Source organism: Scardinius erythrophthalmus, assembly GCF_964197995.2.
Source record: "Scardinius erythrophthalmus genome assembly, chromosome: 1".
Classification (NCBI taxonomy): Eukaryota; Metazoa; Chordata; class Actinopteri; order Cypriniformes; family Leuciscidae; genus Scardinius; species Scardinius erythrophthalmus.
The window spans coordinates 60,274,129-60,299,322 of record NC_138221.1 but is presented as its reverse complement, the minus strand read 5'-3'; the positions used below and the strand labels follow the sequence as shown (position 1 = coordinate 60,299,322).

Sequence of the window (25,194 nt, the reverse complement as noted above, 5' to 3'; positions counted from 1 at the left end):
TTTTTTCAACGCACATCAAAACCACAATTGTCAAAGTGCGATTCATCTTGCTCTGTTTGTTCACCACTAGCTCATGCTGATGATGTTTCATTGTTTTACTAACTTGTGTTGTAGCCCATGAATCAATAGGTGTCATCATCATACAGTCTACATACATGTCGTACCTAAGTTGATCAGATCCATGTCGTACAGTGATTTATAATGATCTTATATGATTGCCGAAATTGTCTGTAGCAGGCATTAAAGTGACAGTAAAGATATTAATGATGTTAAGAGATGTTTATTTCAAATAAATGCTGTTCATTGAACTTTCTATTTATCAAAGAATACTGAATAATTCTTTGACACTGAATGTAGCAGTTTCCACTGAAATATGAATCAGCTCAACTGTTCTCGACATTGATAAATGTTTCTTAAGCATCAAATGATAATATCAGAAAGATTTCTGAAGGATCATGTGATATTGAAGACTGCAGTAATGATGCTGAAAATTCAGCTTTGATCACAGGAGTAAATTACCTTTTAAAATATATAACAATAGAAAACAGTTATTTTACATTATACTACAGGGCTGTTGAATGCTTGAATCTGATTGGTTGACGAACGTTCTAAGGTGTGCATTATTTTCAGGGAAACGCACAGCTAAAGTAGTTCCAGGCAGGTCTTGACTGCATTACAGTTCCATATCGCTTCGCGCAGTCAACTGTAATAACGGAAAATAGGATACAATTCATAACAAGAAAAAGCATTTAGCCCCATGCGCTTGATCTGCAATTTTCAATGTCTAGCTTCACAATCAATGTAAACATGCAGTTTAATTTGAATAAATAAAGTATATAGTCCTATCTATAGTCAATAGAAAATTAAACTGAATATAGGCTAAATAAATGGATAGTCCTGCAGCACTGATTTTTATTGCAGATAATATAACAAATAAATAATTATTGATAGGCCTACTTGTTAAAAGGGCTTTGTGTTTTATTTATTTGGCTAGTCTACTGTCATCTGTCAATAATAGAAAAAAATAAATAATTGACTTCAGGCCGTTGAATTATTAGAAAAATAATGCACACTCCGCTTCGCGTCGTGACCGCATTACCACCTCGGGTGTGCATTATTTTTCTAATAATTCAACGGCCTGTCGTCAATTATTCCTTACATAATATTTCACATTTTTACTGTCTTTTATTTTTATCAGATCCTCATTGTCCTCAATCTCATTTCCGGCAGCATCTCAGACTCTTCACATCCGGTCTGAGTGTGAAACGGCTCCTACATGAGAGCAGCTCCTCAGGAACCAAACCACCCAGAATCCTCTGTGAAATGCTCAGATGAGATCATGTATGCCTGTAGAGCAGAGTGAGATGAGAGTAAAGTGTGCACATGTCTTGCTCTGCTATCACAGGTGGGTGAGTAGCAGTCGTCACTGATGTGGGGACTCTGGTCCTGAGGTGAGATGCACGACGAGCTGGACGATTGTGAATCTCTGCACTCTGAGATCGGTTCTTATGCAATGTCAGTGTATTGAAATACAGCAGTTCCTGCAGGAATCTGGTCAAGCACACATCAAGTAACCCAAACCAGTCACAGATCAGTTTGTCTTGGCTTTAACATGTAACACTGAATTGTTTTAGTGCAAGGCTGTTTAATCCTGCTTCATGAGGGCAAACGTCCTGAATATGGAAGCTCTTAGCTATTAGCTAATCAATAACTGTTTTGTCAGACCTCCCAGAGGACTACTAAGAGCTATTACTAGGGAAACAGGAACTAAAGGAAACAAAACAGAATATCAAAATAAGAGTCCATAACCGTAGCACTTATATATTAACATGTATTATATATGCATATACTATAGACATATTCAACGTATATATATCAACATTTTTTATGAATGGATGTCCATGGAGAGGAGGCTTCACTACACCGAATAAACCGCTTTTGTGAGGAAACACCATATAATTTAAGTAATCAACAGCCTGTTCGCTAATCTTCAGCATGTTTTACGCTAAACAATACTTTAATGGTTGGGAACGATATGTAGATTTTATATGATAAAAAGGTTGTTTTATAAGGGAAGGCAGAGAAGGTAATGTCGCGACAGGCAGGACTCATTTACGGCATTACCATATTATTTAATAATAATATTGAGTGATATTATATTGTCTGAAGAAAGTAAAAAATACTGATGTTTTCTATCTTTGGCTTTCAAGTTTTTCCAGTTATTATAAGACTTGAATTGTAATGACTGCATGTATGCATATGATATGACGCTGATATTATGCACTTTAATGAATAAAGACAAAAATATTAATTAAATTATAAATATTGTGTTATATTTTATGTTGTTTAATTAAAATAGCCAAAAACATTAAGTGTTGTGTCAACTACTGTGTGCCTAACAATGATGATATAATGCTTTATAATGAATAATGGTAGAAAAAAAAAATACACACATCATTCATGTATTAAATTACAATTAAGTTATTAGTGTAAGAGATACAGACCCTCTCATCTCCCTAATATGAGACCATCTCTGCTTTCACACCAACAGAGGAAAAAAAAAAAAAAAAACAGCTGCCCGGGGCCATTACCAAGACGGCCACCGAGTAACTTGACCTAAAGGCATTTTGATGTCATGCTAACAGTATTACACACACAATATGCAAATGTGTTATTTCACATGACAATTTATGAATGTATTCACAGATAACTTGAGTTGTTGGCAGCTTACATCTTTTAAAAGTGACCTATATCCAATATCTGCACTATACACCTGGCGAAACAACCCAAGGTAGATGTACTGACCCGGAAAATTCTTAGGCCAATAAGTAAAAACAATTTGCAATTGACACAGATTAAATGATAACACAAGCTTTTGCTTTCCGCGCCTTTTAAAGGTCAACAATACATTTGGTTGAGCCTTCGCCCTCCATTGCGCCACTGAAAAGAGTCATGTGATCATGGTTAGCGTCCACTTGAGTTGATGTCATTCGTCTCCGTTATTTTTTAAATGACATACAACTTGCATTGATGGAAATATCCGATCTGGGGTGTGTTTCTCGAACAACAACATAACTCACTGCTTAACTACCAGAGTAAGAAATCAACTAGCTAGTCACAACCGTTTCCCGAAACCATATTGTCACAAATTTGTTGTTCAGCCATGTTTTTAATGATGTCTTGCACATGGCAGAGTAATAACTTCTTTTAATGAATCTATTTGAGACCGAATTAATTCTAGATGTTTTTCTGCAAATTACAGACATGGCATCTGAGGACTAATTCTAATTTTTCTCAGTTATTTTGCTTTATTTACAGATTCAATCGCATAGGCTCGTTCTTACACACTAGAGCACGTTTGCACATGCGCACTCTTCAAAAAATCTCGACAAACTAAAAGACATGATTTACATTTGTGTTTATTAAAAATAAAAGACATGGATTGAACTGAATGTCAGCTTGCTTAAAGGCCATCTTTCAAGTTGAAGATCCCTGTGAATGAACATGTAGATAAATAGTGTAGGAACTCGATTTGCGTTAAGAAATTAATCATAAATGTGCATGAAAAAAGTTTTTTAAAAGAAAGTGTGAGTAAAATTACTTCCGCTGTCAAAAACGCTCTGATCGGAAGTGACGCAACGGCCGGTAAATCTCATCTCTTCGTAATGGAGTCAGACAGTGAAGAGGTTGCAGTAGGGGTTAATGTAAACTCTTACGATGGGCCATTGCCGTATAATTATGAGCCACCTAGGCAAGAGAGGGGTCAGGCAGAGTTAAGGGGAAGGGTAAATGGACAGAGGAGAGAGATAGAGTTGTGGTGTGAGGAGAATCGGTGGAGAATTGGGCAGGTGTCTTGGTGAGTGACCACAGGCTATAGCTAATTGTGGCTAACGTTGTCTCCATGTTTATCACATTGCATCTTTAATAAATTATATTTAGCAATATTGCTGTCGAGTTTGTTGTTTTTCAAGCATCCATGTAGATTGTCACCATATGCAACATGTGTCTTAAAATGTTGAGTTTAGATCCCAGATTCTAATGAATGCTGTAGGCTATAACGTTAGCTTACATCTGTGACGGTCAGCTAGTCTGGACAGGGATGGAAAAGCTGTGCATTTCTGCACAACATAGTTTATCGTGAAATTTTGTAGAAATTGCTAGCTGATTTTTAATCAGTAGCTGAACCGGCCAGCTGGAATTCCGAACTTAGCCAGCTGTTATACTACTCCCCTCCTAGTATTTCCGACGGACATTATGTAAATGAGCTCGCATGTACTGCGGAGTACGTGTATGAAAGCAGTTAGTGTTCCGGTTAGGACGGGAATATTTCTTTGGGGGTCGTCTTTTTACAGTGCATATTTACATAAGCTTTAGGAAGTAAGTAGGTAGTCTACATGTCGTTTCTTACAAGTTCTTACACCAACCACTAGAGTTACAAGGAGGGAAGGAGAGTGAGTTTACAGTATCTTAGCACATTTTGTTTAACAGGTGCTTGTGTGGTAGATGTGAGGCTATGCCATCAGCAGTGGAGAGTGTGTGCTGTAGGGAGGTCGACGCCTATTGGACCCTTGTCCAAACCCTAGATCCCCCAGAAGACATTACCTGCCTCACACTCAGCGTCGGCGCTGTGGTGGGGCATTCGAGGGCCGTGCCCCCCCTAGCGGTTATTGATGCCCCTCCTACCCATACCTGTCAACCCTCCCGTTTTTCCCGGGATTCTCCCGTATTTTACCTTACTATCCCGCTATCATCCCTTTTAAATATTTCCCCGAATTTCTCCCGTATTTTTAATCTTTCTATAAAAATATTTTTAAAAAATCCCACTGGGCGCAAACCAGTTAAGCAGAAATCCCGCCCTGCAGCTTATTTCATTGGTTAAGGTTACAATGACGGGTAGTTTTAGGGATCAGTGTTTGGTGTATTCAAACAGCAGTTTGTTTGACAGGCGATCTGACCAATCATAGTAGATTAACATGAGGATTTGAACTTGAAAAACGGAGGGTAGGCAACAAACGTCTTTCCATGGTCAAAACAACATTCCTTTTTATATTCATTCATGTTTATTTGATGCTATAAATATAAATTAACTAGAAGGTAGAGATGGTTGGTTCACGAGCAGCTTTAACTGAGGCTCTACAGCGATCTGTCCGACACATTCAAGAGCCACAAAACGGTATTGTTTACTTTTCTTTAAAAAATTACCAAATTTGAAAGTTGAAGTGTTTGAAATTACCAAATGAGACTTTGTTTCATATCAAAAGCTGGTCTGTCTTGTCTGCCAGCGAGTTGTTAACGTTAGTGTCCTCTGAAGTAGTTTGGGGAATAAAAAAATTTGCACGAAGAAGAACAGCAGAGATGGTATTGGAGACTATGTATGTAATGTAGTATGTATGTAATACAGAGATTATGTATTTATTTATGTTAATATCTGCGCAATTAATGTGTAGTAATATCTGCATTTGTGTATACTTGGCTGCCTGTAAGAAGATATGTAAGGGATCATGTAGAGCGAGGCGGTTGTATTACATGGCTACCAACAAAATAAATCAATAATTTGACACAAAATATTGATTTAAAAAGGAGTTTATTTATTTAAAAACTATTGTATTGCTTCCGCTAAAGAAAATAATCCGTTCCGTCTCTACGGTTAAGTCCTGCGTCCATAGCAACGCTGTTTTTCATGGCAATGGTGTGTTAACGTTATACTTAGCAGCGGCTGTTATCAAGAAATAACAGACCGCGTTATATATTAGAATTCAACCAAGCCATGTAATTGTAATAATAATAATAATAATTATAATAAACGTGTTTAGTTTTATATAGCATTTGTGCTGTGTTGGACTATGATGTCGCCACTGCGTCAAAATATTTGTCAAACGTCAGTGCCCCCCCGCCGATGACCCAATGCCCCTCCAGTAGATCTGCCCTGGCGCCGACTCTGCTCACACTCCATCCAGGGTTTGAAGCATCCTGTCTGAATCCTTTTGTGCTGCAGATAGCATACATGAACTTCAGACAGGAGCATGGCCCTCTCCAAGCCAGCAGACCAGAGTATGTTTTGAGCAAAAATTATTTCACACTGCAATTTAAAGAACCAGCTTTTCTACACCAAAATTGTAAATCCTGTTAAGCAGGTTTTTAAACTCAGTGGTTTCCATATACTTACTATAAAAACAATTTTGGTGTTGTGTAGTACAGTAGAATATCAGCCAACAGGACATGCAATATTTACCATTGGAATTGTTTATTATGAAAACATGGTATGATCAAAATGTAATTATGTCCCAATCTCCACCACAGGCAGTTCCGATACACAGCATACAGGCAGGCTGTCCGCTGGGCGTACGGAATACTAGGCAGGGACATTAGGAAAGCCATACCTTCGTGTGTTGTGTCAGTAATAAGGAGGCAGTTTGCAGAGGAGGGACAAACATACAAAGGTTTCCAGTGGCCCCGCTTGGAAGATGATTAATAAATCCATAGTGAAACAAACTCAACTGGTAAAATTGATCTTTTATTAGATGTTAAAGCGTGAGTGTCGTGCGAGATGGAGGCTGACTGCCTCATCCTTGGCAACCTTCTGAAGGGAAGTGGTGAGGGGGGGCGGGGCAGCAGAGGACAAGACAGCACTGCTTTCTTGTAGGGCCTGTGGTGACTTTGAGTATTCCTCTACCAGAGAGACCATAAGATTTGTTGCGTATCCTTGAGGAGAGAAATGTTTAGAACACATTTAGTAACATGGTTGACCCACATAAAAAAGATATTGAAAAACTAAGTGAATCTACTAACCGTAAGATGGTTTCTCCTTGATGGGGTGGACTACCCAGCCACCTTTCCGAAACCGCGGGTAGCGAACGGCGTAGCGTGCCTCACCCTCACTGGTTCGAGCTACATCTCTGTTGCCATTACTATTGTAATGTAGGGCCGCCAAGAGAAGTCTGTAGGAGATAAGTAGATAGAACATTAGGCCTCCAAAGGCTAACCCAATGCAGTGAAATGCAACAGAAATACATGACATTAATGTTTTCAGTTCAAATGGGTCTAAGACAATGACTCATCTTTGCAATTTTTTTTTTTTTTTTTGCAAATAATATTTAATGCAGTTATCAATCAATAACATTTTGGTCTGCTATACAAGACTGCATTAGTTTTTAGCCATATTTATTCTGTCATCATTTACCTGCTACAAAAGTATTGCAATATCCTGAAATTGAAAATGAATGCCTAATTTTATTAGTATTGATACTTTTGAGTGATAACACTACCTGCTGTACATCCCAAGAAAAGAAAAGCCAGTGTGTTTGGGCGCAAAGTGCAGAATGAGGGAATGGTAGGCCTCCAGGGAGAATGTCTGATGCTGAGGTGACAATTGTCGAATATCCTTTACCAGTGCTTTCCTGGCAGCTACACTCTCCAGTTTAGTGGCTGCTGGTGATCCTAAATAAAACATATTCTGTCATATAGTCTGTCGCATTTCATAACACAAGTAATTATTAGTACACATGGGGTTACGCATTGATAAAACCAAACTAAACTTCACAAGCACTGAAAAAAGTTAAGCCTCAAAACATTTGACATCTTTTAACATAGGCTACTATGTTGTACCTGGTTCCAGCCACTCCTTGTTTCTTGCCTCTCCTTCCAACGGTGGATGTGCGCAGCTGGTAAATGCAGGAGTGCTGTGTTCATGTATGTCCTGTACATGATTTATCATACTCTGCCATTTTGCCTGCATCTCATCTGGATCTCCTGTAGGAGTGGAAGCTGCGGTCCAGTACAGATGGTTGATAATGGCTGGCCTCCACAGCTTCAGATCCTCACAGTCCCTCTCTTTTGCAGCAGCATCCAGTGCTTTCTGTACGCCTGTTCCAGAGCAGACAAACAGAGCAGAGCAAACTAATTATTAGGAAAGTCAATTTAACTACAAAAAACAAGTCCATTATATAGAACTACCAACATCACAATACATACTTTTCCCAATATGCCAGACATCAAAGAAATGCCTTGTTCCTTCTGAACACATTTTCTCACGTACCCACTTGGCAACCTAAAACAAAGAAGACACAAATTGATTTTATAGAATTTAGAACTTATTTTGAGTGATACTGTGCATGTCAATGCTGTTCAGCTTTAGATCTCTCCTAGCATCATTACCTGCCGATTTCTGTCTGTTATCAGAGCAGACACTTGCATGTCTTGGTCCATCAGGAACTGCATACTCCGCTTTAGACCCTCTAGCTCACATCAAGAGCTGCTTGGGACTTCTGAGCTCTGTAAAACCAACGGATTATTTCTGAACAGTAACAGTAATATCAGTAACTAAATCAGACACAAGATTTTTATGTGACATCAACTTACTTGGACAAGTTGAACATCCAAAACTTTGTTAATTCGATCCTCAATCAAGGAGTAGCTACCATATTTGGCACAGTGTCCAGGAGAATCTGATCTAAGAATGTCAAAAACAGTTACATTTAGAGGTTAATGCAAAAACACACTGACCTGTTCTACATCAGTGACGTGAGCTGGACCATTCTACCTGCAGTCACCAGACAGGATCAATCCACCCCCAGTCTCCTTCAACTCCCTGATGATCCCCCTCTGCTCATTCCTCCAGGCCTGCACGATGATGGCGGAAAAAAGTGCCGGGACTTATGCACTGCAGTCCAAACAGCTTCAGCATCCTGATTGTCTGAGTAGCCATGCAACCTGAGAAGTGGATGGCACCGCTGAGTAAAAGGTTGCAGGCAGGCATGTTTCGATGCACCTTCTCTTGGTTTTGCCAGTAACGCTCATAACCACCAGTTCCGCAGGCCTGAAAGATGAGAGAAGATTCAAGACTCAAGCAGCTTTAAGATGAGGCAGTTAAATACCTGTATAGTTAAGACACAAATAATGAATATACATACTGTACATTCACAGACTATAATTCAGCTCCTCACAGACAGTTGACAAATAAGACATTACCTGCTTGACTTTTATGAAGGTTCCTTCCGGGTGCATTATGTGTCCCTGGGTTTCCCCACAGCATGCAGGGCAAACCGTGAACAAAGACAGCAACTGCCTCTGGCAAACAATGAACTTGTCAACAGCACTGAAAACAATAAAAGGAAAAAACACATTAATTCTGACTATGACATTTTTTGATACACAATCAGACAGATTTTCCATTAATAAAAAGGTTTTTACTTTGGGTCACTGAGAGATTCCAGCTCTTCTGGTTCCTCCTCAGAGGACTCGCTCAACATCTCCTCCCCGGGACTCCATGACATATCACCAGAATGGTTGATGATATCAGAAAATGACCATTCATCATCACTTTGTTCAGGACTGGCCAGTGGAGTTGATCTGCGATGCTCAAACCTTTCGGTTTGAGTCCCCACATCCACCATCTGAGGCTTTACCTGAACAGCTTAGATGAAAGAGATTCATCTTAATAATTGTTGACCATTGTACATTCATTGGCAACAACACATGCACTATCTAATGCATCCCAGTACAAAATATATTTTTCTAACATTATGAAGTTCATAATTTTTAATGTTTACTGTCTGAAAAGTGTAAATTACAAAATAGTAACCATGGAGATCATGAAACATTTCGACATGTAATCCTTATTTGTGATTGTATATGGCATGTATGGTGAATGCTAGATATAAGCTAACTACCTAATGAACGATGTAAACATCTTATGTTGCACTGTGATCCACGATGGACCACTACTGGCTCAGGGTCCGTTGTAGAGATGTCTCCATCTACATCATCTTCAGGATCTGAAGTGGCAGTTGCACCCGCCCTGTCTTTGCTGGCAGCACTCTCTCCCAAAATCTGAAAACAAAATCACAACTTTAAACTTTAAAAAATGTAGTCCTTTCATGAAAATACCCCATTCATGCATTATTTAAAAGACTGCTAATCTTTTCAAAATCTTTTCAAAGTAGTCCCGAGCTGCATTCCCTCGCATGTGCCCTGTTGATACCAGCTTCACAGAGAGAGAGAGAGCCCGGGTCGCGCGCGCGCACTCTCTCTCTTCGGATGCCAGGCGAAAGTGTAAAGCATTACTTGGATGCGTTTTGGAGACGGTGAAGTCTTGTTTACAGAGTGCGCGCGCGCGACAGGGGCTCTCTCTCTCTCTCTCTGCTCGAAACATGCACACTGTCACAAGCCAAGCGCAGCAGTTCATCTATTACTCACCGATCAAATAAAGCTTTGGCGGGACAAAAATTCACTTTGGCAGGCGCTAAACCAAGTTCAATGCAGGAAAATTTATGCGTGAATTTAACCGAGTAGTAGGCTAACGTTACATGAACCTGCATGCACTCGCACAAATGCGACCACATAAAATTTTAACTCCCACATTCTCAGAAAATGGTCGCAGTCTGGAACCCTGTCTTATTAGTTCAATAAAATAAGTGTCAGGAGGCTCATGTGCAGCCTCACGGGGTGTAACATGAGTAAGCTGACGGAAGCTAACGTTAACAGCTAGGCGGGCTTTCGTGCCTTCATGGTGCTAACGTTAACTTCTCAAACTAAATCATGCCAAGACTAATCCATTATAACATCAAGAAAAATACATTTGCAGAAATTACATGCAGAGCTACATTTCGATGCAACAATTTGTATAAAGTAGTATAAGACTTACTGTGCAAAGCTCCCGTTTTCGGCGCGCAGATTCTCTGCTAGTGCTAACGGACTCTTCACTCCCGCCAGATTTTGCTGGTGGACTTGCATGCACCGATGGGACAGCTCCATTTGCCAGCCTAACCCACTCTCTTCGTCGAAATCCCATGCGAAATTCCATAAGATCTCCTTGGTTGTAGTTGTCCGGTGTGAAGCGTTTTTCACATACCACCGTGTGTCTTGTCACCTAGGCGGCAGCGAAATTGCTTCTCTTTGCCTGGACGAAACGTATCCAAGCACGGAAATCTTTGTGTTTCTTGTTTGGAAATCGGTGGACCCGATGGCCAGACAAGTTGGAGTTGTTGCATCCAAAACAAACACAAGAATTCACCATTGTGAAAACTCAAACGTACTATATAATAACGATAACGACAAGCTCTCTTTTCTGTTACCACCTCTCAGACTACGTAAACCCACACTGAGAACCAGGGTCCAGGGCAGCAGCGCCCCCGCCTCTGTTTGCCTGTCGTTACGTCATATGACGCGTTCTCTGGAAAAGGGCGGTTTTTTGAAGCCTAGCTTAGAATAGGTACACTTTTTTCTTAATTTCTGCTCGTGGGTCTTGTAAAACATATGTATTCTTATGTATGTCTTTTTGAATTGACATTTTCATACAAGATTCTGTATAAATTAAGTTATAAAATTAAATTGAAAGATGGCCTTTAAAGGATTTATTGAGTCCACACATCACTCAAACAAGAAACTCTGCTTCTAACCACAGGTCGAGAGCTGTCGTTTCAACCACACAAGTTTGCGATGCTGTTAGCGAATGTTTATTTGCAAATGTTTTGGGAAACAGACTCGTTAAGCTATTCTGATGACGTCGGAACTTGGGACCATACTTGGGAAAACGCACCACTGTCCGCTTACATGGCAGACGCAAATGCACATATCCGATTCAAATTAGAGTTGTTTCCACATATAAATGAGAACTGAAACCAAACTGAGAATATCGGAATTCTGCTTACACGTTCCTGGGTCATATCCGATCAATGCCACGTGGAAGGATAAAAAAAAAATAAATCGGAATTGGGTCACTTGAACCATGAAATGTAAATGCGGCCTTAGAGAGCCAATCATCAGCTTCACATAACTCTGTACACACATCCTCTGAGAGACCTTCAATTAGGAACTGAGAGTGTAAAATAAGTTTGAAATATCCAGTCATGACTCGACCCACTTGATCCTTTCTGTAGAGGTTCTCAGGTTGTGTTTTAGTAGTTGCCAAAGCTGCATTAGTTCACTGCATTATGAAGAGAGGAAGCAGAGATTTGAATGAGTCACTAGTGAAGACTTGGGCTTGGTTATATTTACTGAACTTTAAGAGGCATACATGTGCTTACTAATCCTCACTTCAGCCCACTCCTCTCCGCTCCCTGACACGTATCGAACCGCCTGAGACTCGGTATGACAGGAGGCACAGCTGATATTATACTGGAATGAAACTATATTGGAATGACGCACTTATGGACAGATCTGACGTGGGAGCAGGTCTCTGGTAATAAACCTCCTACCAATGAAAGCGTTCATTCAGTGCCACAGCTATACTGTAAAATCAGAGGACCACAAAATAACTGTAAACTCGTCCTTCCCAAGAAAATGTTATTATAGGTCCGTCCTGTTACCCCTGCACTGTAAAAAACAAACAAACCTTCTTTTTTTTTTTTTGGTTAATTACTTAAAAACTGCTTTAAACCCGTGTTAGACCAACAGAAGTCACCGATAATGTTGTCCCAACTAGTTAAACACAGTTGTCTGAACAAAGAATTTCAAATTTAATAATACTGCTGAAACATTAAAGGGATTGTTCACCCAAAATTTTTAATTCTGTCATTTTCTCACCCTCATGTTGTTCCAAACCTGTAGGACCACAAAAAGTCAAACACAAAAGGCGATATTTTGAAGAATGTTGGCAGTCAAACACTTTCGGTTTCCATTGATTTCCATTATATGTTTGACCATACTATGCAAATCAATGGGAACCGAAACCGTTTACCAACATTCTTCAAAATATCGCCTTTTGTGTTCAGCAGAGTAAAGTTAGGGTTGTGTTCACACTAGTTCGGTTCTCTTGGTTCCTTTGGTCCGGAACGAAACAGTAAATTATACTTTTAGCCCTGGTTCACTTAGTGTTCACACTGTCATTTTAACACCAAACCTAAAGATAAAAAACTAAAATGAACAAAGCTATATATTTTGCAACAGAACTTGTCGAACATCCATAACAATGCTGTGTTCTTGGCTAAATGTGCTCGTTGTATGTGCGTAGCTTCATATGATGGTGTTTTGACCAGCTGATAACTCGTGAAGAGCTTATAAAATGTGTAAAGGAGCCAAAATAGCATCAGGAATCCCCCGTCCGTCACACACACAAACCAAGATCTGCTGCGAAGAGACGCGGTTCTGATGCCTGAACTGAGATGGGCAACATCACGACTGACAAGAAAAAACAGTTGTGCTTGAGCATTCTGTCCTTTTTAGGGGCAAATTTTGTGACATAATTTCGTGTTTTTGATTTGTTTTCATGTCTTTGGTCCGTGTTGCATTTCATATATTTCACTTGAAACGCACCAGAGTTTGTTTGGAAGCGGAACGAGACTCATCTTTTCAGCGTTCTCGGTCCACTTGTTTGGTGCGCACCAGGGTTCAGACGGCAGCGTTCACACTTATTCAAATGAACCGCACTAACAGAGCAATCGCACCAGGGTTCATTTTAATCAAACCAAACATGCCAAGTGTGAACACACCCAAGTCATACAGCAGTGGTCCTCAACAAGGGACCGGGGCCACAAGAAGGCCTCAACAAACTTCCAAAGGGGCCTCAAGGTTACTTAAAATTATTTAAGATATTTCTTAAGTATTTTTTTTTTATAACAAATAGGCCTATACATCTTTCTAGCTACGCCAAGCCCTAAAATATTGTACATTAAGTCAAAAAGGTTGAGATCCACTGCCATACAGGCAAGGAACGACATTGGGTTGAATAAATTATGACAAAATTTTAATTTTTAAATAATGAATTATGCATTTTCTGTTATGAGATTGTTTTACTGGTTGCTGTCTTTATTTATGTTTTTGATGTTTTGTCATTATTTGTTGTGTTGTGACGTAAAGTGCTAAATCTTTCTACATTTGTTCACAATTTTCACTGAGGATTATGTCACATGTTGTGGTCTGTGTACAACCTTTAACACTATTTCTCAGATATCTTTGCATTGCATGATTACTCCTTCAGAGATAAAGATAGCATAGTTCACTTCACATATTAAAGGGATAGTTCACCCAAAAATGAAAATTAGCCCATGATTTAATCACCCTGAAGTCATCCCAGGTGTATATGACATTCTTCTTTCAGACAGATACAATCAGAGTAATGTCCTGGCTCTTCCAAGCTTTTTAATGGCAGTGAATGGCCGTTTTTGTTTTGAAGTCCATAAAAGTGCATCTATATAGTCTATATCTATAAGTGCATACATAGTGCACATATTGTCAACACTTTCTCATGGGGTCTACTGTGTGTCTCTACGATTAAAGTTATTCAATATCAGTAGATTTGTCACGAAAAATGTTGAGAACAAGCTTGGGTCATATTCCAACCCCCCCAAAATACTAAATATTATTCATTTTATATCATAAAGAAAATGAAAGGGTACATTTCAGGATTAGGGCATAACTGCAGAATACCAGAACATACACTAAATTATAACGTTATCTTGTTGTGCAAATATTAAGGTTGTGTTTGGCTAGTTTTAAAGGGAAATAAAGCATGATGCATAAGCAAGGGTGGAGTGATAATAAAATACATTCCCAATAGGCAAAAAACAGTATCAGTATACTTGTGTGACTAAATCCCAGGATGATTTAATCTAGTAGGATTCAGATCTGACTCATTTGGGTGTGTCAATAAATCATTTGACAACCATATGTGCTGTGGTTAAAACCCACCTGTTGCTCAATGACAACCCGAACATTTGAATAACCTGAAGAGAATCGTGTTTGTCTTCTTCAGCAAACGACCCAGTTTGACAAAAAGTTTCCTGACCTGGTTAAAAGTTTCTCAACCAGCAAAATGACCACCTCAATCCAGAAATGTCCAACCTGTCAACCTGTTATCGACGACGTGTTTGAAATGTCTTCACATATGTTGATGTTTAACGTTTAAGCAAGCCACTGTGACCTCAACAGGTGAATAATATTGGCGTTTTTGTCCTTAGGCAAGCAAGCGTCATTTCTCTCACCTTGTAAGTGCTCTCGGTCAGTTTGTTCACCTCCTCCGGGTCTCGCGAAGAGCGCGCGCACTCAAATGTCGACAAAGACTCTCCTCTCAGTCCAAAATTACTCCAAAATAACTCGGACAGGACAGCACGCTTATCGCCTCCCGAAAGTCCTCATAGCAAGACGGTCGTCTACAAGAGCTGTGCTATAGATTTCTTAAGAAAGTGGCTGCAGTGTTACTCAGTAACGGACAGGTGGACTTGAGCTGAGAGTCGAGGTTTGCTTCAAACTTATGAGCGCGTGAATGAATGTGTGTGTGTGTGTGTGTGTGTGACTGTGTGTGTGTGCGACGTCAGGGGCGGGACGGATAAGGTGAGGTGTGGGACGTCACGCGCGGTCCTCTCTGACAGGTGCACTCGGACAGAAACAAAAGATAAATGCTGACATCTGCTGCTTATTGTCGTTATTGCAGACATCTGAACATTCACACAGAGTCTGTACTTGCTATCAAGAAAAACAACGAGAACACAAAAATGCACTGAAAAAACAGTAGAAGCTGAGTGCAAAAACTCGCAAGTTTACTTTACGTTTTTGCACTCATTTTTTTTTAAGTGAATGCAATTTTTAGATTTATTGAGCTTTTTACTTTTTATGCACGTGACATTTTTGTGCACTTTTCTCTTTTTATGTTCATATTTATAATTATATATAAATATGCATGTGTTAATTTACATAAGTATACATCTACACACACACACACACACACACACACACACACACACACACACACACACACACACACACACACACACACACACACAGTATATACAAACTTATAGTTTCAATAAAGACCCAATTAATACTGTGGAAAATGTCAAATATAAATGTGCTGATTATGTTGGACTACACTGCGTTTTTTTCCCACTAGTATTGTACTGTTATATGTGGGGGTTTTTTAGATCAAAATGTATTTATTTAGATTTGCAAATGCTATTCATTTTAATCATATGTTTTTGTTTAATTATTTATTTAGTTATTTGGTTGTTTGTGTGCATTCATTTGCAATGTGTATTTATTTACATTAATCAATTTATTATTTAGATAAAATGTATTTGTGTACTTAATTAATTTAACATTTTTATTATTATTTTATTAATTTAGTTTAGTACTGTCAAATAGATTAATCGCAATTAAAGTTTGTACTAATATATAGGCTATACACACACACACACACACACACACACACAGAGAGAGAGAGAGAGAGAGAGAGACACACACACAAATATATTAATTTTTATGTTTGTGTTTTTGAAACATCTTGCGCATGTACTTAATACATTTTAAAAAAATATTATTTTATTAATTTAGTTTAGTACTGTCAAATAGATTAATCGCAATTCAAGTTTGTACTAATATATATACACACACACACACACACACACACACAGAGAGAGAGAGAGAGAGAGAGAGAGAGAGAGAGAGAGAGAGAGAGAGAGAGAGAGAGAGAGAGAGACTCAAATATATTAACTTTTATGTTTGTGTTTTTGAAACATCTTGCGAGGGGTGGCAACACCAAAGCAAACGCCCATGCATAGTTTTATTGAGGATTTATGGCCTGATATATATTCATATTCATATGTTCATGAATGTGTATTCTGTCCAGCCAAAACAAACTTTGTTGCATTATTTTATTATAATTATATTTATACATTTAAAATATTATCACTGCTGCTTTGAAACAATCTGTATCGTAAAAAGCACTATATAAATAAAGGTGACTTGACTTGATTTGATGAATATGTGAATAAAACAGCTGCATTATCACATAGTAATCTGTCTGAAAAGAGTTAAAGTCCCCCTGTAGTCAATCATTTTATCCCTTAAAACTCACATTTCATCACCAAATTGACACATTTAAACACTTTTTCCTTGAAATAAAAATTTGTCATGTCTTAAAACAGCTTGAATGTAACTCTACACCCTTGTCTCATTTAGTATACTTGGTTCTATGAATATGCAAATGAGCCCCGCCTCCACTCACTCACAGCTCAGAGATCCACTGGTTGACGATCACACGTTGATCTGATTGGTTACAAGGTAGTTTGTGACGTCAGAAACACCAGCGATTTCAAACCGTGTTTTTGAGACTGTCTTTGGTTCACTGCAGTTTTAAGGAGAAAATACTCAGCAATGGTGTCGACTTATGAATTTGCACATGGTTTGTCTTAAAGCATATTAAAAACAGCACATAGACATATAAACAACAGTAAAAGCTTGATTTTCACCACAGGGGGACTTACTGATTACTGTTTTATTGATTTATCGTGCAGCTCAGTGTATTCTGGGTAAAATCTCTCTACAGTCTATTCTGAAACATCAACACAGTTTCACTGATGATTTATAATTAACATAAAACCCAGGATAGAGCGTCTGAGTGAATGTGGTCTGGACTGTGTGGATGAGGCTCATTGTGTCAGAGACGCTGTAGAAGGACAGAGTTCCTGCACTGTGATCCACATACACTCCTATTCTTCTGCTGATGGGCTTTACAGGGAGAACAGTCTCTATGTTATTGTGCCAGAATGAGTATCTGGAGGAAGAGCAGAACAAACTCCAGGACTGATCATTACGTCCAAACACACACTCATAACCCGATCCCTTCCTGCTGATGCTCTTATATGACACTGATATATACACACATTCCCCACTGCACTCAATCTCCCAGTAACAGCGTCCACACACACTCTCTCTACACAACACCTGACGCCACTGATCAAATCTGTCTGGATGATCAGGATACGGCTGTCGTGTGTCAGTGACAGTAATCACTCTGTTCCTCTCAGACAGACTGAGGCGTTTATTCACTGTGTTCAGATCCAGAGTCAGCTGATGGGAATCTGATGGAGAGAAAACACATCAGAATCAGGAATTATGAATCTGTCTGATCTTTTAATGTATCTGAACAATGTATCATCAGTGTCTCAGTGCAGCTGATCAGATATCCTGTGCAAATCATCATTTACATGATCAATTATAAAACTCTTCTATCATGTTTATTTCTCCTTCTACAGGAAGAACATGAACACATTCAGTGAGTTTTTCTGCTTGTTTCTCAGTGACTCACATTGTAGGAAGTCGTTCCTGGTCTTGGGATTCATGTTGGTGAATGTGACTGTGGAAATAAACAGACATGAACAGTGTGAAGAGAAATGACAAGATAAAATACATCCATTTCTAAGACGTTTCTAATCTGATATTAGATGATGCAGGACTCATTTCTGAGAACAGAAGAATCTCCAGATGCCTCATATATAAAACACACGTATCGGATTCAATCATAAATTTCAACGGATTTCAATTTAAATTCATAGTATTTATTACTTCTAAACCATCAAGGGATGTTTGTGGCTGTTCTGTAGAGTTGATGCACTTGAATTAAAGATGAACTGTGATTTATAAAGTGGAATGCGTTTAGGAAAATTATTTGTGCGCATGTTTTATAAATCATAGGAACATTTCAGAAACTGTTGTACGTTCACATTTCGGATCATTCTTCACACGTCTGTATAAACGAGGCGCAGGACTTTACCTCTATCAGAGATCTTCTTGAGCTCCTCTTTGCAGAAATCCTCCAGTTTGTCTCTCAGCTGACGGACAGATTCTCTCACGCCATCAAAAGAGGAGAGAGAACTGAAGGAAACGTCGGGTTCGTCTGTAGATTCAGGAGGTGCTGAGAGAGACTGGAAACTCTACAGAAAACAGAAATCAAAACTCATCATCTCCACACTTCAGCCAATAACCTGCACTATATCAGATCTGAGCGGCTCTTGTTGACTTCACTTCTCTTCAGTGACTCGCTTCAATCCAGCACTTTCACACAATCAGCACATTCTTCTCATATTCATCATTTAATGCTACAAACTCCAGTATTTGACACTTACACTCCTTGTGAAAAAGAGAGTACCATACTTGTAACAGAATGATGGCTGTAATGTTTTCAGAAACTTAATTGCATGTTATTTGCAGTTAAATTAATGTGGAATAGTTTAATGTTTTTATTAAATGCAAATAGCTGAGCTTTAGAGTGTTTTTTGCCCTGCTTAAGTTAGTCTCATTCTGCTCTCATGAAATGTTTCTCTGTGAGTCTCTTGCTCACACACACACACACTATGATCCAGTTCTTCTAGATCTCTGTTACCTGCAGGAACTGGATGTGATGGTGTGTGTGTGAAAGCTGCTCCAGCTCAGCGTCTCTCCTCCTCAGATCATTGATCTCCTGCTCCAGTCGCTCCAGTCGTCCTTCAGCTCGACTCACTGCAGTCTTTTCCTGATCTCTGATCCGCTGTGTCGCCTCAGAGCGGCTTCTCTCAATGGAGCGGATGATCTCAGTGAAGATCTTCTCACTGTCCTCCACTGCTGTGTGTGCAGAGCGCTGTTACACACACATCACAATCACACAGTGAGTTCAGTGAGTCCAAACTGAGACGTCTCACACTTCTCTTCTTCTCCAGACTCACCTTATGAGACTCCACAGCCTCTCTCAGCTGATGAAGATCTTTCTGTCTCTGCTGGATTCTCTGACGGATCTTCATCTGCGTCTCCTTCAGCTGTTTCTGGAGGACAAACCAATGACAGGGAATGACACATAAAACTACTGTCACACAATAAGGGTTAAATATCTAGCATGGCAAGTTTATACTGAAGGTTCAAACCACAGATCAGTGAAGTTTGATGTTATTGACGTCATCATTTTTGATTTGGGCTCTGCGTACATGAGTTGATCAATGATTTGATTTGATTTGTGAATCAAAATTGGTCCTTTAAAATAAGAAGTACTCTTAAAAGTAGCATTCCTTTAAAAAAGTGCATGTAAATAATATACTTTAAAAGAATATGCTTAAGTGTGAACTGAATGTAATGTTTACAGACACGTAGTTGCATGTTAATTGCCATTAAATGAACATGTATTATAGTTTAAATGTATATTTAAAGCAATTAGCTGTACTTAACAGTGATTTCTAAGTACTTCTTCAAATGTAATTTCATAATTACTTCTATTGTTTTTAAAATATAGTTAAAGTGTACTGTCATATGTACAGACAAGCATTTATGATAAACTCAAATATACTGTAATAATGAAGTTGTACATTAAAAATATATTTACTTGAATAACACACTGCAGTTGTAATTATATTCAAGTAATTTGGTATGTCAATTAACACATCAAAATAAGTGCACTTCTTTAAAGCACGGAGAAAAAGAGTCACGTTGAAATATTAAATATTATTAAAATGCACTTTAAAGTAAAACTTTTAATTAGGCATTATTACAAATTGTATTTATTAAGTGAAACCGTCATGAACATTTACTCTCTTTAAGTGCACTTAAATGGCCTTTCATTTCATTAATATTATTTTCCTTTTCGTTCGGTCACTCCTACGTCACGTCGGTAGGAGTTACCAACGAATTGGGATCACGCTAGGGAGACCAATTGCCTTCGAGTGAAACTAAAACGAGCCAATGAACATTCGCATGCAACATTTGCATTCCGCGCCCCGCCTGCCAGTGCGGGTATAAAGGCGGAAGCGAGCGCATAAACAAAACTCTTTCTGCTTCAGAGCCGACCGGTTGTGTCCTCTGAGTGAATGAGCGTTTGGATTGTGTTTTCCGTGAGCTCAACGAGTCTGCTGTTTCGAGACCTCTCTGTGTTGGTGTTACGGCGTGGCAGTGATCTTCGCAATCTCCCGGATATCAACTGTCACTTCACGCGATCTGCTTCTTTCAAAGAGCTGTTGTCACAGCTGGTATCTGGTTGAGTGCACACAGTGGGCTTGCAGTTTCCCCGCTGTGTTGCCGCGTTGATCCCTGCGTGCTTCAGCACACTAAGAGAGCGTTTTCTGAAAGAGTAACACAAGGATGACATTTTCAGGATGACGTTTCACCCGTGTGTTTCTGGATGTGGTCAATATCTGCCACCGGTTGATGGTCTCGATCACTGCCTCTCGTGTTTGGGACTCGCGCACGCTGAGGCAGTGCTCGTGAATGAGTCATGTTCCCACTGCGGGAACATGAGCATCACGACACTAAGATCGAGACTGAGAACCCTCAGACGAGGGGGAGTCCCTTTGGCGGTTCCCCGATCTAGTTCTTCTTCTGGTTCAGTTCAGAAGAGGGCTACTTCGGCTAATCCCATTGGTGGTCTGAGGATTACTGTGAGGAATAACCTGCCGGGTGAAAGACCCCCACGGGCTCCTCAATCCTCCGTGTCGCTGCCATCGGAGTCTTCGACAGAGACAGCCGGGCCATCTCGAGTGGCTCCGGTTGTTTCCTTTGGAGCTCCACCGGAGGAACAGATGCATCCAAGACCGCGTCCATCCTGCTCTATCCTGTTCGCGCTCTGCGCTGCTACATTGACAGAACTCAAAGCTTTAGGACCTCAGACCAGCTCTTTGTCTGTTACGGAGGCCAGCAGAAGGGGAAGGCTGTCTCCAATGTGCCTTGTCCACCTAGGTTGAGGGCACACTCTACTAGGAGTGTTGCCTCTTCCTGGGCTTTGGCTTAAGGCGCCTCGCTGACAGATATCTGTCCAGCTGCGGGCTGGGCGACACCTAACACATTCGCTAGGTTTTATAGCCTTCGTGTAGAACCTGTTTCCTCCCGTGTACTCGCTTCGGCCAGTAGCGCGAGGAATTAGGTTAGTGTCGGTTTGCTACGCCATTCTCGCCCCCGGGGCCAGATACGTGCGTTTTCCTGCTCCGTTGGTTACCCAAGAAACAACTAACCTCGTGAGTTCCTCCGTCACCCCCCGGCGTCAGGCGAGGCGGATCGCCGGTCGCCAGGCCTGTTACCTCTCACTATGAGCTGAGTTCAGGCTGGGGTTTGTGTTGCTGTATAAACCCCAGCCAGCTAAGCTTCCGCACATAAGAAAGACAAGTTTCAAGAAACTGCTGGCTGAAGCTTAGGCAGGGCGCTGGAAGGGGCCAGCACCATGGCGTTTTGTTAGGGATCCCAATTCGTTGGTAACTCCTACCGACGTGACGTAGGAGTGACCGAACGAAAAGGGAACGTCTCGGTTACGTATGGTAACCCTCGTTCCCTGAGTGAGGGAACGGAGACGTCACATCCCATCACCATGGTTGCTGTACCTTCGCGGAGGACCACCGTTCGGCTCCTCAGCGTAAAGCGCTTTGTGTATGCGCTCGCTTCCGCCTTTATACCCGCACTGGCAGGCGGGGCGTGGAATGCAAATGTTGCATGCCAATGTTCATTGGTTCGTTTTAGTTTCACTCAAAGGCAATTGGTCTCCCTAGCGTGATCCCAATTCATTGGTAACTAACGACGTGACGTCTCCGTTCCCTCACTCAGGGAACGAGGGTTACCATACGTAACCGAGACGATTTTCTGCAAGTACAGTTTTTATTTGAAATATACTTTATAATTTGAAGTACACTACAAGTGCACGTTAATACAATTAATCACACTTATTTTTTAAACTACTAGGCTAGTTGTTAAGATTACTTTTATGTTTTTTATCCTTTTTGGATCTTGAAACTTTCATGACTTGACTTTCAATGTATAGAGTAAAATAGACGAGATATTCTTCAAAATATCATCTTTACAATCTACAGAAGAAAGTGAGTCAAACCGGTTTGGGACAACATGAGTAAATGAGTGAGTAAATAAAGACACTTTCATTTCTGCGTGATCAATCCCTCTCAGTTCATACCTGTGTCTCTGTCCTCTGTGCTGCAGTTGATACAGTTTTGTGGTTTTTATGTTCACTCTCCTTACACCACACACAAATGCACTGTTGATCAGTGACACAGAACATTTCTAGCTCTTTATCATGTTTACGGCAGATCATGTCCTGCAGTCGTCCAGTGGCATCAATCACTTTGTGTGGTTTACGAGAGTGATATTCCTCATGACGGTCAAAATGAGTTTGACAGTAAGATTCCTGACACACCAGACAGGACTTGACGGCTTTGTATTTTCTTCCAGTACAGACGTCACACTCCACGTCTCCAGCTCCAGCATAACAGTCAGCAGGAAGTTTAGTCTTCTTCAGTTTCTCCACCAGTTCAGCCAGAATGGTGTGTTTAGCTAAAGCAGGTCTTGGACTGAAGGTCTGTCTGCACTGAGGGCAGCTGTAGACTCTCTTCTCATCCTCCTGATCCCAGCAGTCTGTAATACAGATCTTACAGTAACTGTGTCCACAGGGAATGGTCACTGGTTCCTTCAGGAGATCCAGACACACTGGACAAGTGAACTCATCCTGAGAAAATCTGGCTTCTGCCATTTTACTGCATGAATACAGAGAGACACAAACACACAACAGCTCAACAACACTTCAGTTTCTGTTTCTCTGAACTGAGGAGTTGAAATAGTTTCCTGGTTCTGTGTTTTAGTGACGTGTGTAAAATAGGCATGTCTGTAAAGCAGCTTCCTTGTTCACACCACACTTTACTGCTGTGTTTACTGTATGTCCTTCAAGTGGAGTCGAAAATATCATAATTACGAGTTCTGAGCTCATGAATGACTGAGCGAAGATTTAGGCTACTCACAAATGCATGTTTCTATATACTTTGTCAAAGTAAAGTCAATATGTCAAAAATGTACAGTTGTAAGAAGATACAGATCAATATCGTGCTAGCTAACATCATGTATTTGTGAAGCAATGCAGCCCGACTACGCCACCCAATTAAAGAGCTGGGACTCTATCAAAGTAACCTTATCTTTTACTTGCAAGTTCTTTTAGTTTGGTGGGAGCAACACAACAGAATTACCCAAACAACAGTTTCAATACAAAAATATATTTATTACAATCTCTGATTACAATGATAAAGGGAAAAGAGCGCGCCGTGCACTCACGCACTCTCTCGCTCAAATTCAAAAGCTGGACATCGGAAAAAACACATTCAAAAGTCCACTGGAAGTCCGTAGTTATAGGCACCCACAGTCCATAAGCGTTTCCTCTAACGCAAGTCCGTCTCGCACCAGGTAGCGGCGTCTATACAGCAGGCCACCTGTCAATCACTCGTGCGCATCAACACACTCACACAAACAGAAAAGAAAGAGCCGCCAGTATCTCCACAATAGATAAACAGCATAAACACAACACCACACTAGAAAAACTATCAATCGTGCAATACTCAGTTAAATCACTGCAATTCGTGAATAGATAGTTATGAAAGTGGTATGACTACAGTAGACAGACTGGAACTCTTCAATTTAGGTGAGACAGATCTTAACTTCAGACGAGGCAAGGCACACAACTTAACACAAGGCGTCACTCACCAATAAACTGGGAACAGACGAATCTAATTCCCAGTATTGTTAGACAGTGCTCCACAACACCACCGGCCAGGACAGACGAAGCAAAGCTCCGGGCAGCACAGCGGAGAACAACAGCGATCTGTAGCGCAGCAGAGGCGGCAGCAGTCCAGCACAGATGAGGACGGCAGCAATCCCAGCGCAGCAGAGAACGGCAGCAATCACGGCGCAGCAGAGGAAAGACGAAGATACCAGCAGCCAACGGATTATCAGCAGGACCATCAGTCAACAGAACTTCAGCTTCAACACGAGCAGACAATAATCCATGCAACAGTCGGGGCTGGGAAATAAAAACAATCACGGCTACCGTCCAACAATAAAAATGTGGAGAACAGAGCTGCACAACAGAGTTCACGGGATCACAGACACCTGTTTTCAGTTCCTTCGCCTTTTTGAACCGTCTGTGATTTGACATGGCAATTACCAACAGCTGTCCATCTGCTAATCAGCTGTGATCCGGACTCCCCGGGAAATACGGGGGCGTTACCCCACATTCTAAATCATGGTCAGTCACAAAATAATAATAATGTAAATAATAAAACGACACCACAACAAAAACACCAAATCAAATAAGAAAAGAAAAACAAAAGTGCCAAATCCACACGAAACACATAAAATGAAATGGACCATAATCTCTCCATATGACATATTCATTTATTTTAACTGTTGAGGATGGAGTAACAGTACATCCTTCTAGATTCAAAATTTATTCTAAGAGATTTTGTGTACAAAATTTTTGTCCAATAAGTAATACCGAATTTAATAGAAGAAAATTACTGGTCATCCAATATTTTATATCTTTAACATAGATCTGTCTGTCAAATTGGATAACTTATAGACATTTCACCTGGTCTGATGAAATATATAACTAAGTATCAGAAGATATACAGATGATATACAGTAGGCTATACAATAATATACAGACATATATTTAGACTACTTAACTTACAGTAGTGATTGCTATCA

General features: G+C 40.2%; 3 protein-coding genes across 3 annotated transcripts; all 3 read right to left on the bottom strand.

Moving 5' to 3' along the window:
- Positions 1-6,517: 6,517 nt before the first annotated feature.
- Positions 6,518-8,668, bottom strand: LOC308696349 (uncharacterized protein; the record flags this gene model as incomplete). Its single annotated transcript, XM_081374971.1, has 8 exons — positions 8,540-8,668; positions 8,359-8,449; positions 8,155-8,271; positions 7,972-8,047; positions 7,606-7,863; positions 7,266-7,437; positions 6,790-6,938; positions 6,518-6,702 (listed from the first exon to the last, which is right to left on the bottom strand). Exons 3-8 carry the CDS (start codon positions 8,215-8,217, stop codon positions 6,518-6,520), a joined length of 903 nt encoding a protein of 300 aa, XP_081231097.1. The 5' UTR covers positions 8,218-8,271; positions 8,359-8,449; positions 8,540-8,668.
- Positions 8,606-9,392, bottom strand: LOC308696348 (uncharacterized protein; the record flags this gene model as incomplete). The annotated part of the gene is made up of 3 exons (XM_081374970.1): positions 8,606-8,815; positions 8,968-9,094; positions 9,190-9,392. 3 exons carry the CDS (start codon positions 9,390-9,392, stop codon positions 8,606-8,608), a joined length of 540 nt encoding a protein of 179 aa, XP_081231096.1.
- A 7,360-nt stretch (positions 9,393-16,752) lies between these two features.
- On the bottom strand, positions 16,753-23,262 carry LOC308689179 (tripartite motif-containing protein 16-like protein). The gene is made up of 6 exons (XM_081362757.1): positions 22,622-23,262; positions 19,413-19,508; positions 19,094-19,327; positions 18,485-18,644; positions 18,020-18,067; positions 16,753-17,792 (listed from the first exon to the last, which is right to left on the bottom strand). Exons 1-6 carry the CDS (start codon positions 23,192-23,194, stop codon positions 17,272-17,274), a joined length of 1,632 nt encoding a protein of 543 aa, XP_081218883.1. The 5' UTR covers positions 23,195-23,262; the 3' UTR covers positions 16,753-17,271.
- Between the last annotated feature and the right edge of the window lie 1,932 nt (positions 23,263-25,194).